Genomic DNA, 16,706 nt, shown 5'->3' with positions numbered 1-16,706 from the left:
AATAGGCTGTGATGTCCACTCTCAGGTGGAGCCGAGGTGCAGAGAGCAGTGTTTGTGATGACACTTTGTTCCTGCTTCTCAGAAGCTCTGGTGTTGATGAATATGAAATGAGTACATAAATTATTTTAGTAAAGGTGATTTATTATGCAGAGGAGAGAAATAGCAAAGAGTGAGATATCACTGAGACTTAAGGAGGCAATGGGACTGGAACCCAAGTCTCCAGACTCCTAACCCAGGCTGCTCTCTCCATCAGGGTAACCTCTTCATATGTCACCTTGTATGTTCCCGCTTCCCAGGGACTTGTACTTAGAATCTAAATCAGGGGAAAAAAAGACTTAGTAGTCAGAGCTGTAGCAAGTATAGCGGAGGAGGGTGTGAACAAATGACCACCAAAGCCTGAGTGGGTGAGGGGGACAGCCATGGAGGTCCTGTAGAAGCCTGGAGCTGGCAGAGGTGCTGGACCTGAGATATCTGGGAAGACTTCCTGAGGAAGTGGGGCTTGCACTGTACCTTGAAGATTCCATTCTTTGTGAAAAGCAAAGAATGCCATTCCAGGCAGAGGAACATCAGGGCAATCTCAAAAGTGGCTGATCCTGGGAACAGAGGGTGGGGTTGGGGTCTTGAATGCCACACCTAGGAGCAGCCTTTGGCAACGTGTAGGGACTGTGGTCTCTGGTTTACAGCGTTCTTTTTCATCCATCATCTCCTTGGGTTCTCCCAACTTCCCTGGACTCCGAGAGTCTGGGACCTTGCCAAGCTGCTGTTGGCCAAGGCCACAGTCCACACCCATCTCCCAGGTTTCTCCTGCCACAGAAAGGTGGGCTGGGGATCCTGGAGACAGCTGTACTCATTTCTTTCTCTTGCAGGTCGTGTTTTCGCCTGGGGCATGGGCACCAACTACCAGCTGGGCACAGGGCAGGATGAGGACGCCTGGAGCCCTGTGGAGATGACGGGCAAACAGCTGGAGAACCGTGTGGTCTTATCTGTGTCCAGCGGGGGCCAGCATACAGTCTTATTAGTCAAGGACAAGGAACAGAGCTGATGAAGCCTCTGAGGGCCTGGCTTCTGTCCCACTCAACCTCCCTCACAGAACAGGGAAGCAGTGACAGCTGCAGATGGCAGCGGGCCTCTCCCCAGCCCTGAGCACTGTGTCAGCTCCTGCCTTTTCCCATCAGCAGAACAGAATCCTTTTCCTATTTTTCTTCCTCCTCTTTGGAATTCTCCTGGGACCTACAGAATAAAGGAGGGGATGGACAGGGGATTTTCAGAAGGAACGTGGCTCGCTCCAGAGCTATATGGTTAGACGTTTCTCCCTTTTTCCCTACCTTCCATGGTCCTGGTTGGCCCGGGCTTTACCTACTAGAAAACCAAAACCTCCCCCTGGAGTTTGGTGCCCACTTTCTGAGAAGTTGGGGCTCCATCAAGCCCCATTCTAGTCATGTGCCCCTTTCCTGTCCCTAACAGTCTACAGGCAAACAAATGGTACAGTCATAAGATCCGTCTGTCATGGACCCACGCCCAGAGGAACGTGCAGAGAAAGCAGAGCTGCATGGCTGTAGGCAACTCTAAGCCAAATATTTGGCTCAGAACAGGTGTCCATGGGACAAAAAATGATCCTCCACTTGACCAAGAGAAAAATGATTCTCCCAGAAGCACAAAGCGTACTCTTGCCTCTCAGGCATTGTCTTTGTACATCGCACCCATCCATTCGTCTTTACCTGCAGCCAAGGGCCTGGAATCGCAAAGAGAAGCCACGCTGGGCTGGGCAGAGCAGAGCAGGGTATGGGGTGGGGAGAGAGGGTGGAGGGTTTTATAAACAAACTTAACAGCAATATTAAAAGGGGAGGGATTGAGGGAGGGACAGAGTGTTGGAGGGCCAGAGACCAGTCCTGAGACGGAAACAGCAACTTGTACTGTGGCTGACAAAATAGGATATAGTTTTGATTTTTTGAAATTGTAAAATATTTTGGAGGGAGAACAAAATCTTTTAACATTTTGAATAAATTTAGAGTTTTATAAAATAGGCCATTTGTTTTCTACACACTCCCTGCTTTTTAAGGGAGCATATACTATGTGCCAGGCACTGCTGGGAAAGACAGAATGAACTATAAACCTGGCGTTGAGGCTACAACTTAAGTGATGTCAAGATGTCCTTAGGTGCCAGTCAGCTGTCAGTGTGACTAACAAAAGCTTCAAATCTGTCAAGAAGGAAGAAAAAAGTTGAGTTTTGTTTGGGTATTTCTGTTTCGGGAGTCACTGGATTATTTTTAAATGCTGCATAGTCCAGTAGAGGCGGGGCGGATCTTTTAATGCCAAACCAAGATTTTTTTTTTTTTTTCTCGAGACAGACTTTCTCTCGTCGCCCAGGTTGGAGTGCAATGGCACAATCTCACTGCACCCTCCACCTCCCGGGTTCAGGCAATTCTCCTGCCTCGGCCTCCTGAGTAGCTGGGATTACAGGCATGCATCTCCACACCTGGCTAAAATTTTTGTATTTTTAGTAGATACAGGGTCTTGCCCCGTTGGTCAGGCTGGTCCCGAACACCCGATCTCAGGTGATCTGCCTTCTTCAGCCTCCCAAAGTGCTGGGATTACAGGTGTGAGCCACGGCGCCTGGCTTTTTTTTTTTTTTTTTGAGACAGAGTTGCTTTTTCTACCCAGGCTGGAGTGCAGTGACGTGATCTCGGCTCACTGCAACCTCTGCCTCCCAGGTTCAAGCGATTCTCCTGCCTCAGCGCCTCAAGTAGCTGGGATTACAGGCACATACCACCAAGCCCAGCTAATTTCTAAAAATTTTTATTTATTTTTTGGGACGGAGTCTTGCTCTGTTGCCCAGGCTGGAATGCAGTGGCACGATCTCAGCTCACTGCAGCCTCTGCCTCCCAGGTTCAAGTGATTCTCCTGCCTCATCCTCCCGAGTAGCTGGGACTGTAGGCGTGTGCCACCATGCCTGGCTGATTTTTTTTTTTTTTTTTTGAGACAGTCTTGCTCTGTCATCCAGGCCGGAGCGCAGTGGCACTATCTCGGCTCACAGCAACCTCCACCTCCTGGGTTCATGCTGTTCTGCTATCTCAGCCTCCCCAACAGCTGGGACTACAGGCACACGCCGCCATGCCTGGCTAATTTTTTTGTATTTTTAGTAGTGACAGGATTTCGCCGTGTTAGCCAGGATGGTCGCCTGACCTCGTGATCCACCTGCCTCAGCCTCCCAAAGTGCTGGGATTACTGGCGTAAGCCACCACGCCCAGCCATGCCTGGCTAATTTTTTTGTATTTTTAGTAGAGACAGGGTTTCACTATGTTGGCCAGGCTGGTCTCGAACTACTGACCTCCTGATCCGCCTGCCTCCGCCTCCCAAAGTGCTGGGATTACAGACAAGCTACCGCGCCCGGCAATTTATTAATTTATTTAGAAACTGAGTTTTGCTCTTGTTACCCAGACTGGAGTCCAATGGTGCGATCTTTGCTCACTGCAACCTCCGCCTCTCGGGTTCAAGTGATTCTCCTGCTTCAGACTCCCGAGTAGCTGGGATTACAGGCATGTGCGACCACACCCAACTAATTTTTGTATTTTTAGTAGAGACACGGTTTCACCATGTTGGCCAGGATGGCCAGGGTGGTCTCAATCTCTTGACCTTGTGATCCGCCCACCTCAGCCTCCCAAAGTGCTGGAATAACAGGCATGAGCCACTATGCCCACTATACTATATATATATATTTTTTTTTTTTTTTGAGGCGGAGTCTCGCTGTGTCACCCAGGCTGGAGTGCAGTGGCCGGATCTCAGCTCACTGCAAGCTCCACCTCCCGGGTTTACGCCATTCTCCTGCCTCAGCCTCCCGAGTAGCTGGGACTACAGGCGCCCGCCACCTCGCCCAGCTAGTTTTTTTATTTTTAGTAGAGACGGGGTTTCACCGTGTTAGCCAGGATGGTCTCGATCTCCTGACCTCGCGATCCGCCCGTCTCGGCCTCCCAAAGTGCTGGGATTACAGGCTTGAGCCACCGCGCCCGGCCTTATACTATATTTTTTAATATAGTACCATCTCCAGAAATGCTTACTGAGGCCCAGTGCAGTGGCTCACTGTAATCACAGCTACTGGGGAGGCTAAGGCAGGAGAATTGCTTGAACCCAGGAGGTGGAAGTTGCAGTGAACTGAGATCGCACCACTGCACTTCAGCCTGGGTGAAGAAGCGAGACTCCATCTCAAAAAGAAAAAAGAAATGCTTACTGAGTCACTTAGGTATTATTTTCAGACATCATTAATTGCATAATAATAAAAAGTAGGACATACCCCACCACACCCAGCACTTTTTTTTTTTTTTTTTTTGAGACAGTGTTTTGTTCTGTTGCCCAGTCTGGAGTGCAGTGGCACCACCTTGGCTCACTGCAGCATCTGCCTCCTGGGTTCCAGTGATTCTGCCTCAGCTTCCCGGGTCACTGGAATGACAGTCATGCGCCACTATGCCCGGCTAATTTTTATATTTTTAGTAGAGACAGGGTTTCATCATGTTGGCCAGGCTGGTCTCGAACTTCTGACCTCAGGTGATCCGCCCTCCTCAGTCTCCCAAAGTGCTAGGGTTACAGGCATGAGCCACTGCACCTGGCCTTTTTTTTTTTTCTTTGAGATGGAGTCTTGCTCTGTCACCCAGGCTGGAGTGCATTGACTCTATCTAGGCTCCCTGCAGTCTCCACCCCCTGGGATCAAACAATTCTCGTGTTTCAGCCTCCTGAGTAGGCCTTGTACGTTTAGTAGAGACAGGGTTTCACCATGTTGGCCAGGCTGGTTTAGAACTCCTGACGTCAGGTGATCCACACTGCTCCGCCTCCCAAAGTGCTGGCATTACAGGCGGGAGCCACCGCACCCGCCTTACACAATAACTCTTTTTTTTTTTTTTTTTTTTGAGACGGAGTCTTGCTCTTTCGCCGGGCTGGAGTGCAGTGGCCGGATCTCAGCTCACTGCAAGCTCCGCCTCCCGGGTTTTACGCCATTCTCCTGCCTCAGCCTCAGGAGTAGCTGGGACTACAGGCGCCCGCCACCTCGCCCGGCTAGTTTTTTGTATTTTTAGTAGAGACGGGGTTTCACCGTGTTAGCCAGGATGGTCTCGATCTCCTGACCTCGTGATCCGCCCGTCTCGGCCTCCCAAAGTGCTGGGATTACAGGCTTGAGCCACCGCGCCCGGCCCACAATAACTCTTAACGATGATATATATTACTGTAGATTTTCACAAGCATTTGACATACAAAAATCATACAGAGCTGACCTGTGCAATACAGTGGTCACTAGCCACATGTGGCTATTTACGTTGAAATCAATATACTTTTAAAATGGAATAAACTCAGTTGTACAAGCCACATTTCAAGTAGTCAGTAGTGACAAGCTAGTACTTGTGGTATGGGACTGTGCAAATACAACTCATTTCACATTGCAGAAGGTTACAGCGGACAGTGCTGATACAAAGAATTGGTGTATGGTAATAGGAAAGTTTTATTAGCTCCAGGAGGATTACTGGATGTCAGAGGCTTGGGAAAATAAATATGATGTTAAAAAAATTTAATATGTGGCCCATGCCTGTAATCCTACACTTTGGGAGGCCAAGGCAGGCGGATCACTTGAAGTCAGCAGTTCAAAACCAGCTTAGCCATCATGATGAAGCACCATCTCTACGAAGAATACAAAAAATTAGCTGGGCATGGTGGTGCACACCTGTAATCCCAGCTACTCTGGAGGCAGGAGAATTGCTTGAACCCGGGAGGTGGAGGTTGCAGTGAGCTGAGATCGTGCCACCACATTCCAGCCTGGGTGACAGAGCGAGACTCCATCTCAAAAAATAAATTAGGCCTGGCGTGGTGACTCAACGCCTGTAATCACAGCACTTTGGGAGGCTGAGGTGGGTGGATCACGAGGTCAGGAGTTCAAGACCAGCCAAGACGGTGAAACCCCGTCTCTACTAAAAAAAAAAAAAAAAAAGAGTTTGGTGTGGTGTCCAGCGCCTGTAATCCCAGCTACGCGGGAGGCAGGGGCACAGAACTGCTTGAACCGGGGAGGCGAAGGTTGAGTGAGCCACGATTGGGCCACTGCACTCCAGCCTGGGTGACAGAGCGAGATGTCACAAAAAAAAATAAGAAAAAATTTAAGGCCGGGCGCAGTGGCGCACGCCTGTAATCCCAACACTTTGGGAGCAGAGGCGGGCAGATCACAAGGTCAGGAGATCAAGACCATCCTGGCTAACACGGTGAAACCCCGTCTCTACTAAAAATACAAAAAATTAGCCAGGCGTAGTGGTGGGCGTCTGTAGTCCCAGCTGCTCGGGAGGCTGAGGCAGGAGAATGGTATGGTGTGAACTCAGGAGGTGGAGCTTGCAGTAAGCCAAGATCGCACCACTGCACTTCAGCCTGGGCGACAGAGCAAGACTCCATCAAAAAAAAAAAAATATTATATATATATATATATACTCTTTTTTCTTGAACTTGTAGGTTTGATGCATGCACTATATTTTAATATTTGCTTTGCGAAAAGTAATTGTATGTCTGCTACTCCACCCCCCAAAAAATCCTTTGGGATTATATTTATTGGAGTTTTCCAACTCAGCAATATAATATAGCAGGGTGGAAGTACCTCTTTTTTTTTTTTTTTTTTTTTGAGACAGGGTCTTGCTCTTGCCCAGGCTGGAGTGCAGTGGCACAGTCACCACTCACTGCAGCCTTGATTTCCCCGGGTTCAGGTGATCCTCCCACCTCAGCCTCCCAAGTAGCTGGGACTATAGGTGTGTGTCACCACACTTGGCTAATTTTGTATTTTTTTGTAATTACAGGGTTTTGCCACGATGTACAGGCTGGTGTCAAACTCCTGGACCCAAGTGATCTGCCTGCCTTGGTCTCCCAAAATGTTGGGATTACAGGCGTGAGCCACTACACCTACAAAAGTACCTCATTATTGGTCAGGTGTGGTGGCTCACACCTGTGTAGGGACCAGCACTACAGGGCCTGTGGGTTTTTCTCGTGTGTGGAGACGAGAGATTGTAGAAATAAAGACACAAGACAGAGGCCGGGCGCGGTGGCTCAAGCCTGTAATCCCAGCACTTTGGGAGGCCGAGACGGGTGGATCACAAGGTCAGGAGATCGAGACATCTGGCTAACAGGTGAAACCCCGTCTCTACTAAAAATACAAAAAACTAGCCGGGCGAGGTGGCGGGCGCCTGTAGTCCAGCTACTGGGGAGGCTGAAGGAGGAGAAGGCGTGAACCCAGGAGTGGAGCTTGCAGGGCTGAGATCGGCCACTGCATTCAGCCTGGGGACAGAGCGACTCCGCTCAAAAAAAAAAAAAAAAAAAAAAAAAAAAAAAAAAAAAAGACACAAGACAGAAATAGAAGAAAAGATAGCTGGGCCGGGCGCGGTGGCTCACGCCTGTAATCCCAGCACTTTGGGTGGCCGAGGCAGTTGGATCACGAGGTCGGAAGATCCGTAGCCATCCTGGCTAACACGGTGAAACCCCGTCTCTACTAAAAATACAAAAAAAAATTAGCCGGGCTTGGTGGCAGGTGCCTGTAGTCCCAGCTACTCAGGAGGCTGAGGCAGGAGAATGGCATGAACCCAGGAGGGGGAGCTTGCAGTAAGCCAAGATCGCACCACTGCACTCCAGCCTGGGCGACAGAGTGAGACTCTTGTCTCAAAAAAAAAAAAAAAAAAAGACAGCTGGGCCCCAGGGACCACTACCGCCAAGATGCGGAGACCGGTAGTGGCCCAGAATGCCCGGCTGTGCTGTTATTTATTGTATATAAGGCAAGGGGACAGGGTGAGGAGTGTGAGTCATCTCCAGTGATAGGTAACAGTCACACGAGTCACGTGTCCACCAGACGGGCCCCTTCCCTGTTTGGTAGCTGAGGTGGAGAGAGGGGACAGCTTACGTCATTATTCTATGCATTTCTTGGAGAGATCAAAGACTTTAATATTCTCACTAATTCTGCTACTGCTATCTAGAAGGCAGAGCAAGGTGTACAGGGCGGAACATGAAAGTGGACCAGGAGCATGACTGCTGAAGCACAGCATCACAGGGAGACTTTGAGGCCTCCAGATGGCTGCCAGCGGGCTTGACTGATGTCAGGCATTCCACAAGAAGTGGTGGAGCAGAGTCTTTTCTAATTCCCCGGGGGAAAGGGAGACTCCCTTTCCCGGTCTGCTAAGTAATGGGTAATGGGTGCCTTCCCAGGCACTGGCGGTACTGCTAGACCAAGGTCTGCTAAGTAACGGGTGCATTCCCCGGGCACTGGCATTACCACTAGACCAAGAAGCCCTCTAGTGGTCCTGTCCGGTGTGACAGAGAGCTCACACACTTGTCTTCTGGTCACTTCTCACCGTGTCCGTTCAGCTCCTATCTCTGTATGGCCTGGTTTTTCCTAGGTTATAACAGAGATTATTATAATATTGGAATAAAGAGTAATGCTACAAGGTAATGATTAATAATATTCATATATAATCATATCTATATTCTGTGTCTAATATAACCTCTTATTTTAAGTATTTTCTTTATGATACTGGAACAGCTTGTGCCTTCAGTCTCTTGCCTCGGCACCTGGGTGGCTTGCCGCCCACACACCTGTAATCCCAGCAGTTAGGGAGGCTGAGGTGGGCGGCTCACGTGAGGTCAGGAGTCTGAGACCAGCCTGGCCAATACGGTGAAACCCTGTATCTACTAAAAATATAACAAATTAGTTGGATATGGTGGCACGCGATTGTAGTCCCAGCTACTCGGGAGCCTGAGGCTCGAGAATGGCTTGAACCCAGGAAGGGGAGGTTGCGGTGAGCCGAAATTGTGCCACTGCACTCCAGCCTGGGTGACAGAGTGAGACTCTCAAACAAAAACACAAACAAACAAAAAAACAGTATCTCTTCTTTTTTTTATTTTTCTTTTCTTTTTTTTTTTTTTTGGAAACAGAGTCTTGCTGTGTTGCCTGGGCTGGAGTGCAGTGCTGCAATCTTGGTTCACCGTAACCTTCACCTCCTGGGTTCAAGCGATTCTCCTGCCTCAGCCTCCTGATTAGCTAAGAGTCCAGGCATGCACCACCATGCCCGGCTAATTTTTTTATATTTTAGTAGAGACGGGGTTTTGCCATGTTGATCAAGCTGGTCTCGAACTCCCAACCTCAGGTGATCCAATCGCCTCAGCTTCCCAAAGTATTGGGATTACAGGCGTGAGCCACCATGCCCAGCCAGTATCTCATTCTTAATAACTTGTATGCATTGTGACTTCAAGTAGGGTAGGCATTGTATTAAGCACTTTACATGCAATAGCTTGTTTAATCCTCACATCAGCTCTACTATCTTTCAGGAAACTCCCTGCCACTTGAAGTGCTTGAGGTCAGGAGGCTACTAAGTGCATAGTCTAATCAGCCTCCACCTGAGCCCAGAACCACGTAGTAAATGCTCTACAATTCTTTGCTATTATGATTATTTTACATTTTCTATTCCCTATAGTTAATAATTGCTGTGTTTTTAATGTACTTTGTTTTGTTTGTATAAGTATCATTAATTTAGTTCCAATATATCAGAAGTATAAATCTTTTGGGTGTTCAAACACATCACCTACTTTCAATTTTATCCTTTCCTCCATCCTCTCCTAACCTGGATTAGTTACCCCGAAATAAATGTAATGTAATACAACATATGGCTCAGCTATAAATAATACTTACAGTCATGATAATGTGGATGTTCAACAGTGCTTTAACAAAATATCAGGAAGGCTGGGCATGGTGGCTCACACCTGTAATCCCAGCACTTTGGGAAGCCGAGGTGGGAGGATTCCATGAAGGCAGGAGTTTTGAGACCAGCCTGGGCAACATAGTGAGACATCCCCCCACCCCCAGTCTCTACCAAAAAAAAAAAAAAATTCTGGGTGTGCTGGTACACACCTGTAGACCCAGCTATTGAGAGCAGGGAGGCAGAGGTGGGAGGACAGCTTGAGGCCAGGATATCCAAGCTGCAGTGGGCCATGATTATAACACTGTACTCCAGCTTGGGTGACAGAGCAAGACCCTGTTTTTAAAAAAGTCGGGGCACGGTGGCTCACGCCAGTAATCCCAGCACTTTAGGAGGCTGAGGCAGGTGGATCACCTGAGGTCAGGAGTTCGAGGCCAGCCTGACCAACATGGTGAAACCCTGTTTCTACCAAAAATACAAAAATTAGCTGGATGTGGTGATGGGTGCCTGCAGTTCCAGCTACCCCAGAGGCTGAGACAGGAGAATTACTTGAACCCAGGAGGCAGAGGTTGCAGTGAGCAGAGACCCTGCCATTGCATTCCAACCTGGGTGACAGAGTGAGACTCTGTCTCAAAAAAAAAAAAAAAAAAAAAAAAGGCCGGGCGTGATGGCTCATGCCTGTAATTCCAACACTTTGGGAGGCTGAGGTGGGCGGATCACCTGAGGTTGGGAGTTCGAGACCAGCCTGACCAACATGGAGAAACCCCGTCTCTACTGAAAATACAAAATTAGCTGGGCATGGTGGCATATGCCTGTAAGCCTAGCCACTCAGGAGGCTAAGGCAGGAGAACCACTTGAACCCGGGAGGTGGAGGTTGCAGTGAGCCAGGATCACGCCATTGCACTCCAGCCTGGGCAATAAGAGCGAAACTCCATCTCATAAAAAATTCATAAATAAATCGAAAGAAAGAAAACATAGGAAATGGAGAGATAAGTGTCTATGTATATGGGGAGGGGGCAGCAGCTAAATACCTGAAACTGCAAGTGAGAAAGTAGTGTAGTAGAAAGTATATATTTTAAAATACACAGGTAGGTTCTAGGAAAAAGACTTGGAAATAGTTGACTCAAGGGAGTGGGAATTGGGGGACAGAGGATAAGGGACTACTGTCTCTTTCCATTTTTTTAAGACAGTCTCTCTCTGTCCCCCAGGCTACAGGGCAGTGGCACGATCTTGGCTCACTGCAGCCTCTGCCACCTGGGCTCAGGCAATTCTCATGCCTCAATCTCCTGAGTAGCTGGGATTACAGGCACGTGTCACCACGCCCAGCTAATTTTTGTATTTTTAGTAGAGATGGGGTTTCACCATGTTGGTCAGGCTGGTCTCAAACTCCTGACCTCAGGTGATCTGCTTGTCTCGGCCTCCCAAAGTGCTGGGATTACAGGTGTGAGCCCCTGCACCCAGCCAAAAATAAAATTTTTTGATAAAGAGCAAAGCACAGGCCGGGCGCGGTGGCTCAAGCCTGTAATCCCAGCACTTTGGGAGGCCGAGCGGGCGGATCACGAGGTCAGGAGATCGAGACCATCCTGGCTAACACTGTGAAACTCCGTCTCTACTAAAAAAAAATACAAAAACACTAGCCGGGCGATGTGGCGGGCGCCTGTAGTCCCAGTTACTCGGGAGGCTGAGGCAGGAGAATGGCGTAAACCCGGGAGGCGGAGCTTGCAGTGAGCCGAGATCGCGCCACTGTACTCCAGCCTGGGCGACAGGGCGAGACTCCGTCTCAAAAAAAAAAAAAAAAAAAAAGAGCAAAGCACAGTGACTGGTAAATAATATTAAATTAATAGCTATCAGTTATAATTTTAAGGCTTCCAACTGCCATGTTGGAGGATTTACTGAATGCTAGGCATTGGGCCAAGTACTTTCCCAATTTATTTTTTTCCTCACGACCACCCTGTGGGGTAAGGAAGCACTATCCACATTAGGCCCAGAACTTAAATAAATAATTAGCAAGAGGTGGAGCCGGGATTATGCTCCATTTGTTTGAATCTACAGCCAAAATGCCTAACCACTACACTACTATTGCGGTGATGGTAGGATACAGCCAGAAATATGGCAACTCGTGGTTGAACCTCAGGTGTTCAGACTGATGAATCTTTGGCTTGAGAGCACAACATCCTAAGTTGAGGATATATAGACTGGTAGGAAAGGACTTTGGGTGCCCGTTAATCCAGAGGGAGCCCCAGAAAGTGGCCTCAAAACACTCAGAGTGAGCTTCACTATCAGAGATGCCAATCACTGCATACAGAAGAAGCTTTCCATACTGAGGACTGGGCACCAAAGTAAGTCCGAGGCCTGGGACACTCCCAGCGTAGGAGCATCTCAAAATAAAACTGTCTGGATTATCTAGCCATCTAAATCATGTTTATGATGGCCCACTGTGGCAAAGTCACTTCTGGGATAAGTCAGAGCTCCAGATGATTTGGAGTAGGGTAGTGGGACTCAAGAAAATAGAGTAAGCTGGGAGCAGTGGCTCATGCTTGTAATTCCAGCACTTTGGGAGGCCGAAGCTGGTGGTTCACCTGAGGTCAAGAGTTGAAGACCAGCCTGGCCAACATGGTGAAACCCCATTTCTACTAAAAATACAAAAATTAGCTGGGCACGGTGGCACCAGCCTGTAATCCTAGCTACTCGGAAGGCTGAGGCAGGAGGATCGCTTGAACCTGGGAGGCGAAGGTTGCAGTGACCAGGATAGTACCACTGCACTCCAGCACGGGCAACAGGAGCAAAATTTTGTCTCAAAAAAAAGAAAAAATAGAGTGACAGAACTTGGGGACTGATTGGTTGCCAGATGATAAGGTTACTCCAATTTACACTCCCTTTCATTCGTCCCACCTCCCACCCCAGGGCCCTATATGGGAATGAGGGAAGAATCCCATTCCAGCTCCAACAAGTCTCATGTATTTCAGGCTGGTTAACACGGAGTGAAGGAATGGCTTGTACAGAGCAGTGGCTTGCCCTGGGTCACAGTGAGACAGTAAGAACAGGGTTTGGCTTCAGCTCACCAAGACTAGAGCAGCAGTTCCCAACCTTTTTTGGCACGAGGGACTGGTTTTGTGGAAGACAATTTCCACAGACAGAGAGGGGATGGTTTTGGGATGACTCAAGCGCATTACATTTATTGTGCACTTTATTATTATTAATGTAACATTGTAATATATAATGAAACGATTATATAACTCACCATAATGTAGAATCAGTGGGAACCCTGAGCTTGTTTTCCTGCAACTAGACAGTCCCCTCTGGGGGTGATGGGAGACAGTGACAGATCATCAGGCATTAGATTCTCATGAGGAGGCCAGGCGTGGTGGCTCACGCCTGTAATCCCAACACTTTGGGAGGCTGAGGCACGTGGATCACCTGAGGACAGGAGTTTGAGACCAGCCTGGCCAACATGGCAAAACCCCGTCTCTATTCAAAATACAAAAAAATTAGCTGGGCGTGGTGGCAGGAACTGTAATCCCAGCTACTGGGGAAGCTGAGGCATGAAAATTGCTTGAACCTGGGAGGCCGAGGTTGCAGTGAGCTGAGATCGAGCCACTGCACTCCAGTCTGGGTGACAGAGTGAGACTCTGTCTCCAAAAAAACCAAAAAGATTATTATAAGGAGTGAACAACCTAGATCCCTCACATGCAGAGTTCACAAAATAGGGTTTGTGCTCTTATGAGAATCCAATGCCTGGGCTGATCTGACAGGAGGTGGAGCTCAGGCGGTAATGCAAGGGATGGGCACCCTGTAAATACAGATGAAGCTTTGCTGGCTAACGTCCTGTGGCATGGCCTGGTTCCTAACAGGCCATGGACTTGTTCTGGTCTGTGACCTGGAGACTGGGGACCCCTGCACTAGAGCATTTTTTTTTTTTTTGATACCGAGTCTAGCTCTGTCACCCAGCTGGAGTGCAGTGGCACGATCTCCACTCACTGCAAGCTCCACGTCCTGGGTTCATGCCATTCTCCTGCCTCAGCCTCCCGAGTAGCTGGGACTACAGGCGCCCACCACCACACCCAGCTAATTTTTTTGTATTTTTGGTAGAGTCGGAGTTTCACCGTGTTAGCTGGGATGGTCTGGATCTCCTGACTCCGTGATCCTCCCACCTCTGCCTCCCAAAGTGCTGGGATTATAGGCGTGAGCCATCGCGCCCATCCTGCACTAGAGCATTCTTTAATGGATTCCCACTTAAAAAACCCACACCACTATACCCACTAACTCTGAGGCTTTAGTCATACAAAGAAAAATAGCCATTATATATATTGTTCTTTTGTGCTCTTATAATGTGTAATCATGCCCTTTACTTAAAGAATTCCAGGATTTAGAAAAAAAGAAAGAAAGAAAAAAGCCGGGCATGGTGGATCACACCTGTAATCCTAGCACTTTGGGAGGCCAAGGTGGGGGGATCATGAGGTCAGGAGTTCAAGACTGGCCTGGCCAACATAGTGAAACCCTGTCTCTACTAAAAATACAAAAAAAAAAAAAAAGCCAGGCATGGTGGTGGGTGCCTGTAATCCGTCTCAAAAAAAAAAAAAAAGAAAAGAAAAAAAAAAAAAGGCTGGGCGCTGTGTCTTACACCTATAATCCCAGCACTTTGGGAGGCCAAGGCAGGAGGATTGCTTAAGCCTAGGAGTTCAAAACGAGCTTGGCCAACATAGTGAGCTCTCCAGTCTACAAAAAAAAAAAATAATAATAATAATAAAATAAGCCAAGTGTGGTGGCCTCCTGTAGTCTCAGCTACTCTGGAGGCTAAGGCAGGAGGATCACTTGAGTCCAGGAGTTCGAGGCTGCAGTGAGCCAAGATTGTACCAATGTGCTCCAGCCTGGGCAACAGAGAGAGATCCTCTCTCAGAATGACTGACTGAATAAATAAATAAATAAAATAAAAAGAATTCTAGGATCTGGCCTTAGGAGATCCAAATTATCCAACCAAGATTGTGAAATGTCTCATCTCAGGAAGAAATGCTGAACACTTCATTTAAAGCCTTGTTGCTGACAGCCAAACCACCAGGTAGCCCAGTACTCAAGATAATCATTGTCTGGGCGTGGTGGGTGGCTCACACCTGTAATCCCAGCACTTTGGGAGGCCAAGGCGGTTGGATCACCTCAAGTCAGGAGTTCGAGACCAGCCTGACCAACATGGTGAAACCATGTTGTTTCTACGGAAAATACAAACATTAGCTGGGCGTGGTGGTGGGCACCTGGGAGGCAAAGCAGCAGAATAACTAGAATCCAGGAGGCAGAGGTTGCAGTGAGCCGAGATTGTGCCATTGCACTCCAGCCTGGGCAACAAAGGAAGACTCGGTCTCAAAAAAAAAAAAAGATAATCATTACAACAGGATATGCTGACCTGCATATCCCACCCTCATGTGCTTTGTCCTGCCCAGCCTGTATACCCTACCCTTGATATTACTTTCCGTGCTTTGCCTAATAAAAAATCTCAACCAGCTCTTTTTGGAGAGTCAGGGAATTCTCACTCTCTTGTGCTGCCTCCCTGATACCCAGGCATAAGCTCCAGTGAACATTTGTCTGGGAAAACTCTTTTAGCTTCATGTAATTTCTGTTGCATTGAGAGCCCAAGAACCCCTGGTAACAGCAGGGAGGTAGTGGAACCAGGTTGTCAAGAGAGACATTTTAACTTTTTGACGCACTTGTATCAGCAGTTTTTGTTTGTTTGTTTGTTTGTTTTGAGACTGAGTCTCGCACTCTCGCCCAGGCTGGAGTGCAGTGGCACCATCTCTGCTCACTGCAAGCTCCGCCTCCCCAGTTCAGGCCATTCTCCTGCCTCAGCCTCCCGAGTAGCTGGGACTACAGGTGCCCGCCACCACGCCCGGCTAATTTTTTTTTTTTTTTTTTTTTGTATTTTTAGTAGAGACGAGGTTTCACTGTGTTAGCCAGGATGGTCTCGATCTTCTGACCTTGTGATCCGTCTGCCTCGACCTCCCAAAGTGCTGGGATTACAGGCATGAGCCACTGCGCCTGGCCCTATCTGCGGTTTTTTACAATGAGCATATATTAATGTTGTGATTATATGTGTGTTTGTGTGTGTGTGTGTACGAGTGTATTTTTTTTTTTTTTTTTTTTTTGAGACAGAGTCTCCCTCATTCGCTCAGGCTGGAGTGCAATGGCGCGATCTCAGCTCACTGCAGCCTCTGCCTCCCGGGTTCAAATGATTCTCCTGTCTCAGCCTCCTGAGTAGCTGGGACTACAAGCGCGCACCATCATACCGGCTAATTTTTTATTTTTATTTTTATTTTATTTTATTTTATTTTTTTTGAGACGGAGTCTCGCTCTGTCGCCCAGGCTGGAGTGCAGTGGCGCCATCTAGGCTCACTGCAAGCTCTGCCTCCCGGGTTCACGCCATTCTTCTGCCTCAGCCTCCCGTGTAGCTGGGACTACAGGCGCCTGCTACCGCGCCCGGCTAATTTTTTGTATTTTCAGTAGAGACGGGGTTTCACCGTGTTAGCCAGAATGGTCTCAATCTCCTGACCTCGTGATCCGCCCGTCTCGGCCTCCCAAAGTGCTGGGATTACAGGCGTGAGCCACCGTGCCCGGCCTTGCTTTCTAAATATATAAAGTCAGAAATAAACCCAAGTAACGAGCATATGTATATATATATATATATATTTGAGACGAATTCTTGCTCTGTCACCAGGCTGGAGTGCAATGGCACGATCTCGGCTCACTGCAACCTCCCGCCCCCCGGGTTTAAGTGATTCTCCTGCCTCAGTCTCCCGAGTAGCTTCCACTACCAGCGCGCACCACCACGCCCGCTAATTTTTGTACTTTTAGTAGAGACGGGGTTTCCCCCTCTTGGCCAGGATAGTCTCGATCTCTAGACCTCGTGATCCGCCCGCGAAAGTGGTGAGATTACAGTCGTGAGCCACCGTGCCCGACCCTAACGAGCATATATTAATGTTGTAATTATATGTGTGTGTGTGGTTTTGTTTTCTATATAGAGTCAGAAGAGAG

At 48.4% G+C, this 16,706-nt stretch overlaps 1 protein-coding gene across 17 annotated transcripts in view; it reads left to right on the top strand.

Annotated features, from left to right (window-relative positions):
* RCC1 (regulator of chromosome condensation 1) overlaps window positions 1–2,023 on the top strand; it is a 35,399-nt gene extending 33,376 nt beyond the window's left edge. For all 17 annotated transcript variants that reach the window (XM_033227512.1, XM_033227517.1, XM_033227522.1 and 14 more), the window contains one exon: window positions 867–2,023. In XM_033227512.1, the coding sequence (XP_033083403.1) occupies window positions 867–1,042 (176 nt within the window). In that variant the 3' untranslated portion in view covers window positions 1,043–2,023. The remainder of the gene's footprint in view (window positions 1–866) is intronic.
* Window positions 2,024–16,706: the final 14,683 nt, after the last annotated feature.

Source organism: Trachypithecus francoisi, unplaced genomic scaffold (genome assembly GCF_009764315.1).
Source record: "Trachypithecus francoisi isolate TF-2019V2 unplaced genomic scaffold, Tfra_2.0 Lachesis_group12, whole genome shotgun sequence".
In the NCBI taxonomy this organism is placed as follows: Eukaryota; Metazoa; Chordata; class Mammalia; order Primates; family Cercopithecidae; genus Trachypithecus; species Trachypithecus francoisi.
The sequence above is the reverse complement of the archived record's forward strand: the minus strand, read 5'-3'. Positions and strand labels throughout refer to the sequence as shown.